The sequence below is a fragment of the Schistosoma mansoni genome, chromosome 1 (assembly GCF_000237925.1).
Source record: "Schistosoma mansoni strain Puerto Rico chromosome 1, complete genome".
In the NCBI taxonomy this organism is placed as follows: Eukaryota; Metazoa; Platyhelminthes; class Trematoda; order Strigeidida; family Schistosomatidae; genus Schistosoma; species Schistosoma mansoni.
In genome coordinates this window covers 59,679,395-59,696,885 of record NC_031495.1, presented here as the reverse complement: position 1 = coordinate 59,696,885, position 17,491 = coordinate 59,679,395, and the positions used below count along the sequence as shown (strand labels likewise).

The 17,491-nt window shown below is 31.2% G+C and overlaps 1 protein-coding gene across 1 annotated transcript in view; it reads left to right on the top strand.

Annotated features, from left to right (window-relative positions):
- Positions 1 to 2,885: 2,885 nt before the first annotated feature.
- The window catches only part of Smp_121950 (hypothetical protein), a gene marked incomplete at its 5' end in the record, with an annotated part of 39,891 nt that continues 25,285 nt past the window's right edge, over positions 2,886 to 17,491 (top strand). The window contains 4 exons of the mRNA XM_018795048.1: positions 2,886 to 2,955; positions 4,879 to 4,932; positions 10,176 to 10,237; positions 13,427 to 13,597. Of these exons, the coding sequence (XP_018649399.1) occupies positions 2,886 to 2,955; positions 4,879 to 4,932; positions 10,176 to 10,237; positions 13,427 to 13,597 (357 nt within the window). The remainder of the gene's footprint in view (positions 2,956 to 4,878; positions 4,933 to 10,175; positions 10,238 to 13,426; positions 13,598 to 17,491) is intronic.

Genomic DNA, 17,491 nt, shown 5'->3' with positions numbered 1-17,491 from the left:
AAGTGAGTGGATAACGCGATGGCGTGATCAGCAGAAAGGTCTTGATTCGAGTCTTACTGAAATCAACTCTGAGATACGGGTACATCCAGCTGACACGCGCGTCCTGGATTCCACTGCTAGCCACTATCCATCTTTGCTTACAAACCATTGAATGTTAAAATATAATGTAAGCTACATCTGACGTCAATGTTTATTGAACAGAAAATTTTTTTATCAAAAAAAGACAATAGAAATCTAAACTATCGTTACTTTTAATTCGATTTTTGATGATAAATGTGGGTTCCTGTAATAGTAACTATGAGAGAGTTTTTAGTAAATAATGATATGATTGATTATTTAATGACCTTGAGACATATATTGATTTGGCAATATGTGCAGTTTTTACATAAAGTTAAAAGGTGAATTTATGTCTATGAGTAAAGATATGAAAATGCTTTTAACATTTTTTTTTCTCTTAAGAATGTCTCGAAAATTTCAACTATCATAAATACATGTGATTGTTTTGTTAGTATAAAGTGTGTTTAGCACAGAATTATAGATTTGTATGGTGTTGGAAATAGATCAAATATGAAACTAAAGCTAAGTACATGGAATTTTTCAGACTTAGTAATTATATATATGTTTACGGAGAAATATGAAAAAATATATGATCATAGACAAATGAATGATGATATATGTCTTTGTGAATTTGTGGCGAGACTATAATTTATGGACGAGCCAATCAGAAGCATTTGAGGGATTTCAAGGACATAGCGCAAATCCCAGTACCTGATGCTTATATACAATCGGTTCACAGAGGATTTTAGAGAAGATGCGACAATTAAGTGGCTACAATAAATGGGACTACTAAGAAGTTTCTTTATTTGTAATTGCGGTAATCAATTGACTTGTAGACCTTGTGCAGGCTACCCTGATGATGTTATCTTTCGATGTAATGTATGTTAGAAGAAGAAGTCTGCTAAAATAGGAACTATTTCTCTCCATTCAGATTGAGACTAAGGCAAATTATAATAATTACTGCGAACTGTATAATGAAAGTACCAGTATTATTGGCGGCAATATTCGCAGATGTTGCTGCAGCTCCGGCTGTTCTGAGATATGAGTGTTGTAGGGATATATACGTAATAAAAAGGAAAAACTTACACAACCGAAGTACATGCAAACAATATTGAAGCTATCTGGTTGAGGCTGAGAGAGTTTTTGTGACTTTATCGGGGCTCCAAAGACCGACTATTATGGAGCCATATGGATGAGTCCCTTCACCTTATGCATTACGATTTTAGAACCTTTGAACCTCTTTCTAACCATGACAATTTTCTGGACTATGTGAAAGAAGTGTATCCACTTTAATTCTTTGGTTTTGTATAATATTTTTTACTCTATACTCTCTGTATACTGATTGGCTAATATTTCCCAACGTCACTCGAGATTCGTTCAAAGGTTGTCCAAGGTCGTCGAATTTGTTTCATAAGGCTGATGATAATTCATGATATATCCATCTAAGTTTTTATCCCGAATAATTCCTTTCAACATAAAAATAACTTTAGTACCTACTAAATACGTACTAATTTTGAGCATTGCCAAGAGCAAAATTGATAATAATAAATTGCTCAATCATATTATTTGAATATTTCTAATAAATTAATATTGAAAGTAAAGATTAGACGTATATGACGAAAGTGCCACAGAATCATCTCGAAGAAATAAAATAATGAAGGTGGAAAACTTGAGTTGTTCTGTTTTTCTATAAAACGAATTTTAGCATATACTATGCTTTGAATAACGAATACGAAGTACAAATTATAAAAACATCCATAAACTCGAAGCTACTATGTCTACTCTAAGCAATTTACTCAGAATCAAATCTATTAACATTAGCCTAGACTTGTTCCGTTTATGTCATACTGTTCTGAAAATTCATACCTATGTGTGGAAAATTTATATTTTGATTTTCTGCTTGTTGACTATCGAGTTTCCTCAATCCAGTGAATACTAAAACTGTAAAGGTGATAACAAGTATCTCCAGAAAACACTTAGATGCTCAGTGGTATCAGTAATGTTACACATTTATAAGTGTGAAACTTGAAATCATTGCCTGTTTATTAAACTCAACATTTCAACACTTAAGGTATAGCTTTTTACCTTTACTTTTTATGTTAATATTGACCATGATGAAACACTGAATTAATATTTATCTTTATAGATGATACGGTCTCACAAATTATTCAATCAGTTGATTTTAGTTACTTATAAGTAGTGTGACCAAAATACTAACTTTAATCAAAACTTCCATCAAAATGGTATTCAATGTTTGGAAATTTGAAGTTTTTCAAAAAAAAAGTAGATTCAAGCATTTAGCCACGATTAGTTGTCAAGTGTTTAAATTGACAGACATTCTCTTCGCCTACTAACCACTATTGATCCCATCGCATATTTATTTGCTTCAGTAAACTTATAAACCACTTGAGTAGAGCTTATCACCTAATGCACTAGTAAGACTGTCAGGTGATCTTCGTGTTTATAAAGCTGAAAGTAGAATCTCCAGACGGTTCACCTTCTTGAAAACCAAAGTTATTCAATACGACGTTTTTTATCTTATTGTGTCCTCTTAAGAATAATCATCAAGAAAACATAACAAAGCATTATTCGACTTTGAAATTCCAGTCCATTAAAAAAGAAGCAATTCACGAAATATATGAATTTTCTTTTGTAAGTAGTAGTTGTGCCATGATTCGTGTTAGACGTTTAGTATTGGAAGCAAATGAATTCTTCAGTCTGTTTTAACAGAGAGCATTGGAAATGGATATAATTAAGAGTAATAGTGAGAAATTCCTATAATCATAAAAACTAAGTACTACTGTATCTATCGTTCTTTCTCCTTTTCTATGCATACAGAAGACTATTCACAAAGAGAGCGCCGATATTCATACTATGAAAATTCTGGTGTCAAACCGAGTAAGTTCTAATTACGATTTTGACTATTTTAAAATGAGTCTCTAAACGGAAAATCGATTTCCAGTCAAGCCTCTATTTTGGTAGCACAGTTCATTGATTACTAAACTGGGACTAATATCGTCTTTATCTAGTCGCTATTTACCCCGACTGAATCCCATAGACCGATTCGCAATGTGATCACTGGTCAAAGCGACCCTACATATAATGTACTATGCTGAAATATTGGGCATTTGCTAGTCGTTGGCGGGAAATTCTGAACCTAGGTTTCGTGCAAGGTGTACCTGTAATTCTGAGGGAACTGACTTTCTCTTGGAGATTCAGTTTTATGTCAGCTGACTTCTCCATCAAAGACGGCATAACTGGGATATTCAGGCTTCAAATGACATCCTACATTACTGAGATAATTACAGACTGATTGATCACTAAGTAACGAATTATAACTAGTTATCTTCGATCAGTTATGAATTGAAATATTTCAATTTAAGGTATATAAAGTACGAGTCACTCTATATTTTGTTTTCAACTTTATTGTCTCCAGGTGTTAGGGTACTACGGGGAAATGATTGTATACACAATACTAAAATCTCAATACATTTTATTGATTTAAAAAAATTATATAAAAATGTTAATGTTAAAAAATTTAATAGAGAATGTTAATCGTTTTCAAGAGATACGACAAAGTTACATATTAGAGAGTAAATTAGGCTTGGTAATACTTAAATCCCAATATTAATGAAATGAAATTTAAGGAAGACCACTCCAATACTTTTGAACCGATCCGTATATAAATATGAATATATGTATATAAAGTTATCAACACTTTTATGTTCATAGAACTCTAATGTAACAACCCTCGTTTTTTTATAACTGAGGTTAGTACGAATACTTAGTGAGAGAATTTAGTCCACTCATGTTATTCTATAAAATGATAATGTTGTTCGATTACTTATACTACATTTGATCTTTAAAGTGAACCATATTGTGTTATGCAGTGTTTTCAGTTTTTATAATAAATAGCTTGTTCACTCTTTGTTCTTTACCGCTGACCATCCTGATAAACTATAACTATTCAAATGATTTTTGAAAAATCCATCATTGTTGAAATCATGCGTCAATTGAAGCTAGACCACCATCGAAAACCTGGAAGCACTGGACAGCCGCTTCGTCCTATCAAGGGGCTCTTCAACAGTGCGCATCCACGATCCCGCCTCGCGAGATTCGAACCCAGGATCTACCAGTCTCGCGCCAGAGCACTTAACCGATAGACCACTATGCCAGCATCCAACGGTGTTAACGTCATATGCTCACTAATGAGTGACTTCAAGGGATATTTACTCGAGTTCTAATGGGAATCAGTGACCAGTGGAGTTCAACCAAGTCTGTTGTAGAGATATCAACTAACTGAAGACAATTGGTGAACGGTTACTCAAAATCGTGGATTGGTCGAAGTTAGACAATAACACCGTTAGAAGCGGAGATCTAATCGTCATGTAGGCTAAATATAGGTCGTCTGGACACGTTTGTTTGGACCATTTGTAGTTAACAGAGGGAGATGCACTTGTAGGCGATATAGATGTTTGTTCACCTTCCTAAAGATGAGAGCCAATAATAGGGCGAAACGGCCGTCCAGTACTTCCAGGTTTTCCATGGTGGTCTAGCTTTTTTATTGACTCATGATTTCAACTATGAAAATATTAAATTATCCACAAAACCCCTTCAAATCCATCATTGTTAATAATCTACTTTTCCCTTGATGATTGTATTCAATACTGAAAGTCAATAAATCGGCATGTTTATTCAAAACAATTTGCAGAATTCTTTTCAGTTTTAAAAAGCATCTAACTTACCATGAATGTAATATAATTTGTCATTAACATTTTTACTTATCTCTTGAATAAATATGTCAATATTTTACATGTTTAGGTACAAAAATAGTGAAAGCAGGTTCATTCAATTGTACCGATTCTTTAAGCTATGGTAAGTATTTTATAAATTTGACATCACTTTGAACTAAGCTATTCATCATTTATTTATCTTTATACAATATCACAGATTCTTATCCCATAACATCAATATAAATCTTAGATTATCCACACATTAATTAGCTCTTGAGAATAACCTTGTACTCTACAAAACCACTCCTTATACTTGTTGAACATTTTATCCTAATAGAATAGGGTTTTTCTGATACGTTTTCAAACGAGCAGCTGACATTCTTAACTAGGTAGAAAAAATTACCAAAAACATTTTTCATCTTCAAGCAAGTATCATTATTCAAACGGTAATTACCATTAACTGAAGTGCTATATATATGTAGTCAGATGAGATGATCATTTTAAATAATATGCATGAAACGCTTACCTATTTGCAATGTAATTCTAAAACATTCTTTATTATCGATTTACTTATCATTTTATAACAAACCGGTAACACTTTACTAATTGGAAGCAAAATTGTTTAAAAAAAGAATAACATGAAGCACAAAATGGTAGTAAACCTTATCCAACCTTGTCTTTCAGTCATAACAGACTCATGATTCACAGTCACTTAAAATGTGAAAAATGCTTTCCAAAAGCAGTAGGTTTACATGTACCTTCGGAGACAGGTTTACAGAAAAAATAAATAGAAGGACCTCTTTTAAGTTCTCTGAATATGCTCCTGGAAACCTACGACTGAGAACAAACAGACTTCACAAGTGCATGCATTCAAAATAATTGACGGACAAAGAATACCAATCTTACTCCGTTTTGTAGAGGCGATCACTCAGAACGTTTTCAACCTGACCTACGTATACTACAGGGAAATTGTGATTAGCCTTCACCTCCTATGGTGACTGGTGTTTATCTAGCAAACTTTATTAATTTTAAATTTCTTTTCAATCCTTTCCCCATACATGCCCTGATACATTCATTTATTTTATTCTTTATCATGCTGAGCGACTACCCAATCACTTATTTATCCAATTGACTTTTCTTGGCCTCTTTTATCTTCATTATGATTACTAGTAGCTATAACACCTATTCAACTGTGAATTATAACTTCCCAGTATATAAATACACATTGGTCTTCACTATGTTTATCTATACACTATGTATCTACTTATCATAATTTTTCTTTCGTTTTATCTTAACGCCACAAAATCAAGTATGTTAAGACAGTTGTTAGCTAAAATTTTCCTCGCCAAACTAGAAAATAGTCCACTGGCACAGCAGACTGACAAGCTACCATTGTAATGGTGACATATGGACGATACCTTCATCCTTTGTAGCAACCATACTGACCCGATAGAAACACTCAAGTGATTGTATGAAGTTCATCCGTCCATAAAATTCACATGTGAAGAAGAAAAGTGAAGTAGAATAGCCTTCCTAAATGTTCTACTTACAAGTAGTATAGATGGGTCATTAAAAAGAAAATCAAACAAGAAAATTACTTGGACTGGCCAATGTACAAAGTTCTTTAATTTTGTTACTCTACAATATAAAAGGAACCTGATTAAGACACTTCATTATAGAATAAAGACTATAAGTTCATTAGATGCGGTTGAAAAAGAAACAAAGGCACTGCGTATGATCATGAAAAAATGGATATTCTGAATTATTTATAAATAAACATTTAGCCAAGAAAAAAGAGCATAAGGAAAGCCTTACTGTGCGCCTACAACTTAGAGGCGATACGACCATCGAAATGCTAATAATAAAGTTCCACAGAGCAAAGAACTTATCATGCAGGTAAATTGCAATTACTCTTTTCTACTCATCCAATGGTCACTCCGGGATTGAAAGGTAAGTTACCTGGACCAGACACCTATTTCTGTATCTGTTGATTCAACTACTCTTGTGAAGCAAGTTATATTGGCAGGTGTTCTCGGAATTTGTATTTTCGGGCTCGTGGTTAAGCAAAGATATAGTCGAAACTGTTCAGCTCATTTAGTTTAAACGGGCCATACAACCAACATGGAACAATCATTCACAATAATATATCGTATTAACAACAACCTGCCTAAATCAGTCAGACTGAGAATCCTTCAGATACCTGAAGCAATAGCTATTCGGATCAAAAAGCCGGAGCTTTGCATCCAAAAGAAATATGTTCAGCCGCTCTTTTCACTCTGGCCAACTTCCAGCCCAACTAGTTAATAATCATTTTTATAATATGGTGTCGTAATTTAATTGATGTTCATTTTCGTAGCTTAAACTTATCTATTTCACATATATTATTATTACACTTGCCAACCTTTTTGAGAAATTTATTCAGCACTCATCCCTATTTACTAATTAGTACCCAATTCATATTATTCTACATATTACGTCATTTCCGGTTTGCAATTACATTATTACTTCTCTCACCCCCATGTTAACCATATTTATTCTAATAATTTATCCCACAACTTCATTTAACGTATAAGCTTATTCATGTCAACACTTCATATTAGTCATTCGAACATTACCGTTTTTACTTTGTATCACAAACAATCCTAAATTCACATGTTATAATTTCAAATGGTGTACTTTGCTTCAAATCTGGCCAATTTTATGGATTAGCAATTTTAATATCTAATTGTAGAACCTGACAAGGAATTATTAAAAAGAATATTCTTCGTCCATATATCTGTGTTTTAATAGTTATACATTTAATTGTAATGCTAGGTTGTATGTAGCTGATGAGAAACTGTGAAATTCATTTTGATCTGCAAAACTTGTTGTTCTTGTTAAATCTAAATTTATCAGGGGATCTGACTGCATGAAATTAGTAAATCCGTTAATATAAGCATAAGTAGTTCGTAATGATGTGTAAAGAACAACGTCAAACGAACACAGCATCTAATATCACGATCCTAGTGACCATCATATATTCTACTATGTTATCTTCTTGATTCGAACCAGCTTATTAATCATGCTATTTCTTTGTGCTTACTCTTTTTTTCAACTCGTTTTATGGTGATACACAACCTATTTTCAAAACTAATCATATTTTTATCTTATTTCTATAACTCATCAACCGTCTGTCTTTTCTGTTACATTGGCTATTTACTATTTATCAATGATTACAATAATACTGTGTTCTTTTCGAATTTCCATGGCTAGTTTACATTTTTTTACTTATATATAACAACTTTTAGTGGGATTTTTATTTCTTCATTGAATATGTCATTATTGAATGACTAAAGTAAAAGAAATTGATGGGTATTTCCCAATTAATATAACTTTAAAAATTAGAAATATACTTCTTACATCAACGAGCTATTTTATTAAGTAGTTGAATTCATAAGTCAATTTAAGCTAGACTACCAGTAGAGTCAAATCGTATCTGTTATGAAGCAGTTACTGCTTGAAGAAATTGATGGACGGCGGCAAAATTTCGTGGATTGTTTGAATTTAGACATAAACGCCATTGGATATCATCTCAGTAGTCTAGAGGTTAAACGTCCGCACTCCATACTGAAGGCTGTGGGTTCAAGTCCCATGTGCGGGATCGTGGATGCGCATCGCTAATCAGTCCCATACTAAGGAGAAACGGCCGTTCAGTGATTCCAGGTTTTCAATGGTGGTCTAGCTTAAATCGACTCATTAATCCAATTATTAAATTACTACAATTTCCATAAACTCTCATTCTGATATCTTATTAAAGCTTATATACAGAGTTAAATGTTAGAATTTCACGTAATTAGAAGTTTAAGTTAACACTACCAAACAACAATCATCTACTCTTCTTAAATAAACTGATAGAACCTTACAAATATACATAAAATTGGTCATTACTTCGTGTACCATTTCTACATAGTATACACTACAATAGAATATTCACGTATCTTAATTTTAATGATACAATCAAAAATGAAACTCTACATTCCATTGTAACTTATTATATATAATGAAATTTTTCTAAGAAAAAAATGTTAAGAAAATTGATTGTTTTTTTTTCTAGATTTTTTTATTTATTTAACTTTTATTGGCACTGTACTTTTTTGTTACCATAGAAAAAAAACATACCTAAAAATAGTTAAACAGTCTTGGAATGTTTAGAAAAATAATTTTTTTTGTTTTTTAGAATATTTAAAACATTTCTAATCAAATCATTTATCTATATTAGTGAATATTTGAGAGACTGTCAAACAAAAAACAGAAAAAAATATCAATAAATCATAGTTTTATATCGTTGAAATCATGAGTCAATTGAAGCTAGATCACCATGGAAAACCTGGAAGCATTGGACGGCTGTTTCGTCCCATTGTGGGATTCCACAAAATCTCCTTCTGATAAATCGTAGTTTCACCAAATTACAGAATGTTATCAGTTCAAACAAGATAAATGTATTGAGAAAGTTTCTACTTCATTTATTGTATATTGAATAGATGAGCTAAATATTTTTCTTTGACTTAGTATTCCTTAAAGTAATCTCAATCTTATTATCTGTATATATTGATAGTTTAGTTATTAAACATAAAAGGATTAAGAAAAATCTAAATTTTTTCATGCGATATATAACAAAATTACAGATTGCTTAGTTAACTATCGAGGAATTGTACTCAAATGAATTCACAGCTAATAATACTAGGAAAAAGAAAGAAGTAAGACCAATGAATATAGGATATGATCTGGATGAGAATAATTGACTTGAACAGGTAGGGCTTTTATAATTCCAAGATTGCGAATCTTATCCCTCACTATAAAGATATTCAACAGCTGATTCAGGTACAGTTTGTTTTACCTGTTTTACTGAATATTTAGACATAGAGACTAGTGACTATCTATATCTATGGTAATAAGACTGTGAATTACACTGATTATACGAAAAAATGTTGCTCAGTTCTCAGTAGCATTTGTTGGTTCCACCTCCCTACATACATAAACATTGTACAATTAGTAGTTACAAGCTTAGTCTCGTACATAAAACAACCCTATATTTAAATTCACAACGTTGAAATATTACTGTTCTATATATTCTTTTCATAAAAAAACATAGTCGTTAGCATCTGTTTTAAACTTTAAAGCTTAATACTCAGGATGCCTTTTGAATGACAAATTAAACTATTGAAGTAATTACATCAGAGTGTCGGTGTTTTGTACTGGACATGTATTGAATATCAACTTGTGATGACATAGAACTTCATCCTTTTAATCATTTTGTAAAATATATGAGCGTTTACATTTGATTTTCTATCTGATATACTATACAATACTTTTGTCAAAGACATTTTTTTTCATTTTTTCTTTTAGAAAATGGTTCAAGTGACTGGAATTCAAGTAATTATCGTCACTTTCCACGATTCAAACCTTCTGTAAGTTCATAAAACCAACCTATATTTTAGTCTATAAGTTCTGTTAAACTTTATTATTCAATCTTTCTCCTTTTTGACAAACTCTTAAAAATATTAATGTTTCAATGTGAACATTACTAAAAATTTGAATGAATAATTTTACAGAAATCGGGTAACAAGAAAAGGTTGATCGGTGGAACTGATATATATTCAGAGTTTAATTACCATATCACTGAGTGATATTTTTTTATTGCCAAATTTAACATTAGTTTCATTATTATTTAAGAATTCTCAGCAATGTACAACCATAATTCATGATCTCTGAATCAAAATACAACAAATATCATTTTCAGCCCAACGATTATATATTTCTTCTCATTTCTAGATGATTCTCCAGATGGTATTAATCACTGACGAAAATTTATTATTTTGATTAATGTAATCAAAATGAGCATAACAAACAGAACAATGAAGACAATTATAGTTACAAGTGAATATTCTGACCAACATGATAATAACCTTGAAATAATCACTAGTAAACTGATATATACAACAAATTATTTCACTTAAAATTACCAAATTTTTTTAAAAGTATATCTTAGTATTAATCACGTAGAGTATTTATACAATAGAAACAAAAATATGGACCACAGAAACAGATTGTTTGTTTTTAAGAAGTTATTGAAATATCTTAATAATTAAAAAAAACCCATAAGATAAATTCATAGATTTATATTGATTTGTAACAAGTGAGTTAATTTGCTATGAATTTTTAATTGATTAAAATATTTGGTCATACACTAATGAAAGATTATAGTGTTAGCAACAAAATGAAGTTGTGTTTTTTTTAAATTGGTAGATACACGTTTACATACCTTTCAATGTATATAGAATAAATAGTGTAATTGATTATAAACACTATGCATAACTAATGAAGACTGATTAAAGAAATGCATATATCTGTATCATATTACTTCTTTTAAAGTATTAAACAGTATTAATGTGTATATCTGAAACAACTAATTTTGTTCTTGAGACTTGAAGTTATTTAGTGTTACAATTAGAATTGTTATCAGTTGAACTGTGACTAGCCATCCGTAAGATTACATCATTTGTTCTCAAATGATACTACTATGGAACAGTTTGATTTTAATATTGACAAAACATTTGGGTATACCCAAATAGGAACAACGAGGTTTAAAAAATATCAACGGATCACTGGTATTCATTCTGAAACATATTTTTTTATACTAATCGTTCTCTAGTCAGGTCATATTTACATATCCATTTTAATAAAAGTAGGAAATATTACAGCATTTCAATCTCAAAACAAAGATAGCAATATCACACATATTCAATGAAAGACTAAATAGGAACTCTATGTAGTTAGAAAACGTTTTACATGATATTGATCAGGTTGGTATAAAATTATCTTTGGTGTATGTCAATATGCTTTCGGAAAGACGAAGAGATTTTACCAGACTCTTCACGAATAACAAATGAGAAGGGAACCATAAAAGCGGCTTCAAGCAATATCCAGAACGAAGTTAACTAAGATGTTTAATACCAGAAAATCTGCTCAATGGCCTTCAAGAAAGTAAAAAAACGCAATTGAATGCAGTGAAAGCAAACAAAATATAAAATGAAACAGTGTTTACTAGTCGAACTAAACTAAGAGGAAAACAATTCAAATGATCTTCAGACTCCCTTCTGTTATCTTCCAACAAGAACAGTATTCAAATTGTAAGAAATCTAAAATGATTATACCCTGTTATAAGAAGGATACCACAGATATGAACTGTCCCTAATAACATGTAGTTGAGCATTAAAAAGTATTTTGAGTAAAGTTTCCCATATCGATCAAAATAATACAGATGGATTGATTTGTAGTAGACTACATACAATCATACAGTAGATTTTTGTTAAAATTGAATTTAACAAGGATTGATGTCTATGGAGAATATTTTAGCCTATTTATATCATAATTCAACTCATGAATTTGAATAACAATTTTATGAATTTTGAACTTCCATCGCTCATTTTTTTGGGGTGCTCCATAAAAACTAATATATATATATATACTTTATTATTATAGTCGGCGGAATCATATCATGATTAACAAAGCTTTATCACTTGTTTATTTTAAATTAAAACGTCCCTGGAAATTAGAAGAAAACTTAACTAAAGTATACAATATTCTCCATGAAAAATTGACAGTTTAGTTTTTATTACACGTTTTATGCTAAAAATATGAGTTCATAACTAATAACTTCTTTACTAATTAAATTTACCTTTAATCTAACTAAAGTTCATTTATTATTAGGATGTGGGGTGTGGGCACTTGTGGAGATTGTAATAATTGTTATTAGTTGAATTCATCCCTCATTCGACATCGTGGAATCACACTGCGGAAGAGTCCCATATTAAAAAAAGCTGTCCAGTGTTTTCAGGTTACCAATGGTTGTTTAGCTTAAATCAACTCATGAATTCAACTATTAAAATTTATTTATCTGGCGCGAGACTGATAGGTCCTGGGTTTGAGTCTCGCGAGGCGAGATCGTGGGTGCGCACTGCTGAGGAGTCAGTTCCACCATAGGACGAAACGGCCATCCAGTGCTTCCAGGTTTTCCATGATCGTCTAGCTTCAATTGACTCATGATCTCAACTATATAAAATAATGTTTAAAGACAAAACTTCCCTCTTCTCCTTCTTCTTCTCTTTTGGCTATGATTAGATCCAAAATTGCATTATACTTAATTCAATAATCATTCACATGATATATTTTTTTAAAATACACTATATAGTATTTCAATGTCTTGTGATTAAGAAAAACCAATGACATACATTTATAATCATAATAATCTATAAAGTAATGATGACATACAGTAATAGTAGATAATTATTCCATTTTAATTTATCAATATAAACAATAAAACATGGTGATAATGAACAAAATTTATACTGGACCTTAGTAACAGAATAAAAAATTGTAAGATTATTTATATCTAATAGAAACATTTGACTGTAAGTTTTTTTCTTTTTTCTTTTCCCCCTTTGATATCATTGTATTACACACTTCATTAACAAATGTATGATTATCATCACAAGTAATAGATTTCTATATCATACTATATATATAGAGTTAACTATTCATTGTATAACGTAACATGGTTTTACATTTTCAATATTGACTTGGAATCTACTTTATAGAATGAAAAAATTGAAAATGGTAAACAATCTGAATCACTATCTATAAATAGAAATATTAGTCCTGTGGCAATTGCTTCATCTACACCAAAATTAAATCATAAAATACCGACAGTTATGAATATAACAAATTCATCTGTCGTTACAGGGAATTCTTTTGAAGTATCTGCTGATGTAAGTTATATATTGCGCTTAAATGTATATATACCTTATTTACTCTTATAATTGTAATTTAAATGAATAAAATGTATTAACTAGGTGAATTACACATATACCTTTTGTTTTCAACAGTTCATATACATAATAACATAAGTTAATGACAATACAACCATGTAAAATTGAATTCAGAATTTCCGAACCTTTTTAATAGTAGAAACTGTAGATCAATGTTCAATTGCTTTTGTTTTGAATATCAGTATATTTCCCTATTATACTGAAACATAAACAAGTTACCTGTTATATATATATATATATATATATAAGGGAATCAGTATTTAATCATTAATCTAGAATTTTAACTGAGTTGAATATCTAAATAAGCGAAAATCGTTCTGTGAATATCATACAATTTACAATAATTAGTCACTAAATAATGAGCAATGTTATACTATCTACTCCTAAGTATCGATTGCAATCTATTGATCAAGTTATAGTATTTTCAGTAGACTAGTTGACCTGATGCTGAAGTGTCCATGTTTGTTTATGGATTATTGAAGTCTTGGTCTTGAAGTTCGTAGTAGTTAACGCTTGTTAGAGGCTACCAGGAACCTGATACTCACTATAAGATCCGTTATCTACTAAGGAGTAAACAAGGTTACAGTGGTTTTTACTCAGTGACTGATAAGTATAGATACACCTTAATAAAAAGTGTTAGCTACTATGAATTTTAGTCTCGGAATGTTTTGCCTTTCCTCTCCTATTACCTTAACCTAATAATAAACTTCAAAAATGACAAGTCAACAGACGTTTTGGTAATTATTATAAATGTCATTGAATTTGATTTAGTTTAGTATTGTAATTGTCTATCAACCTTGTGTGTTCACTGACCAACATAAAATATTACCAAACCATTTCAAATAGATCTATTTTGTACATAAAAATCTTTACATGAACAATAGGTTATTGAAATATCACAATGCTCTCTGGTACATATGACACAATAAATATGACCAAATAATGACCAAACTTTGTTGGTATTTATGCACTGTCAAAAGATCATCTTGACATAGCTAATTTGTTTCACACTTTTAGAGTAGTTAGACAGTAATTAGCACTGAAATCCAAAATGAAACTTTCCTCCCTATTTGGAACTTTACAACCGGATGTACTTACGTATCACCGTTGATGTTTATACAGAAAATTGAACCGGTTATATTTCGTTTCAAACGCCGACTCAGAATCAGCGTATTCTGCTCACGACTTTACAAATAAAAACAAAGACTAATTACAGTTAAATCTTGAATATTTGCAACGGGGCAATTCAAACCTATACAAATAACAATGTGGACGTCATACCTTTTGAACGAGTGGATGGCCATATGGACTCAATTACTTATTGGATAACTAGTCGGTGATTTGGAGAGATAGGCGCTGGATTCAAGTCTCAGCCTGAACATCAACATCAAAATACAGATAAGCTAGATAACGAGTCCGAAATAGGAAAAACACCAGTCCTGAGCTTTACCGCCAACCTCAATCCATATATTATAAAAATGTGAATAAAGTTGTTATGATACAAACAGCGACATTCACTTGGACTACAATGTTTGATTTTATCACGTTTGATGATAAATTAGTTAAATTCATTTGAAGTTCGATTTTATTCTTTGATTTAATCTGAACTACAATTTAATGTTGATTATAAATTAAGTAATCAATCAGTAAAGGAAAAGTAGACTATATTCGGATTCCAAAACATCATTTATCCCAGCTATGCGATCGTGAAGTTTAACTTCACTGATAATGACTAGAAATTAGTTTGTTCAATCATTTCTTTTGAACTAAATAGTTTCAAATTACTTCAAATGGATCCAGGTCCTCGAATAGAATATCAGGCATGCCTTGTGTATGGATCTTAAGCGAAATAAAACATTAACATAAAATGTCCTGCTGAGTGACTTCAATAATTTATCATACACCACGATATTGTGTCACTTAATTCATTGACCATATTACATACCTGGTTTGTAATGGTACATCTAACATGAAAACTAGACTACAAACATTAATGACTGTTAGTAATCAATAGGTTGGTGTAGCACACATTGCGGATATGCTGTTTGACTCCATTTTTAAGAGAACCGATATCTAGTGATAGACATTCCATGAGTGAAATAGCAGCTAATAAATCTGAGTATATGTTTAGCAAATTTTGTATATCCCTGGTCACTCTCAATATTATTATCAGTTTTTATTTATGAGAAAAAGTTTACTTCTTCATGTTTTCAATAATAATATTGTCAGTATCCGTTGATCTAACTGACAGTTTTCTGTCAGACAATGTCTTCATATAATAAAGGCAAATGTATGAATACACTTAAGATATTTAGCTACAATCTAGCGTAACAATATAATTGGGTGAAGTTGTGGCATTGAACAAGGCGAGATACTGTAATCTAACTGGTTTTTTTAACAGAATTAAACGTAAATTCATTATTTCCATTTTTAGTCAAAACCAAACAACATCAAAATAAGTATCTCTTTCTACTAAAAAATTTTAATTTGAGAAAAGTTGAAAAAGATCTTAGTAACCTTGGTGTTAGCCAAATGATTTACAATGTTATTCTATATTTTTGGCAATTATTCATCGATTTCATATCATAAACTCAACGAAACCGAGGAATTTCTTAAACTTGTAGCCAAAATATCTAGACCTTTATGCTTTCTGGTTTTAGACCATATTTTTTATCGTAGACTTTTTCTACATTTATGATTATTTGTATAATAGTGATCATATCGCACACGTTTACGTCTCTTTAAAATTATAACTGGTAAGTACATTGCTGTCCGGTTGAAGTCAATACATGGAATTGACCATCATGATTCCATTGCCAATTAACATAGTTTACAAAATATAAGTTTTGTTCATTTTTCTGACATAAAAATGATTATTAATTATTTTGACTTTGACTTCAAAGGAAATCGGTATACTTAACTTATCGACCAACTGATTAGTGAAATTTAACAGTTGAATTCATGAGTCGATTAAAGCTAGACAACCCTGGAAAACCTGGAAGCACTGAGTGGCCATTTCATCCTAGTATTGGGTTCCTCAGCAGTGCGCATCCACGATCCCGCTAGCGGGATTCCAACTCAGGAACTTCGGTATCGTGCGTGAACACTTAACCTCTAGACTACTGAGATGGCATCCAACGGTGTTGATGCCTAAATTAAATCAATCCACGATATGGCGCGACTGCCTCACAACAGACACGGTTGAAAATGTCTACGAAGTGTAAATCTAGAGAGAGTGATATTTCTAGTAATTTATCTTAAAAAAGAACTATGGCAGTTATGCATAATTGACATAATGATTTAAATAACATCAAACAACTGATTGATCTTATCCAAATGGTTTTTAACATTAAATAAATAATTTCATATATTGACATTATTAAATACTCTTCGTCAAATAACTTACTATAGCATCATTAAACTTTCAACCAATGTACATTTGGATTGTTCTAGATTCTTATTATATTTAGTGTAACTTACAATGATTTCGAAAAGAAATATATTCCTTCTTGTAACTTACTTACTTACGCCTGTTACCCCTCGTGGAGGAGCATAGGTCATACACCAGCATTTTCCATTCAACCCTGTCCTGGGCGATCCTTTCCAGTTGTTTCCAGCTGTTATTCATCCTTTTCATATCTACTTCTATTTCCCGGCGTAATGTGTTCTTTGACCTTCCTCCTTTCCGCTTCCCTTCTGAATTCCATGTTAGGGATTGCCTCGTGATGCAGTTTGGTTATTTGCTTCTTGTAAGCTACTGGTATATTCAAAAACATGATGGTAGCTTTAAACATATTAGTTTTCTATGTCATTTTTAAAAAAAGATGATGTCAT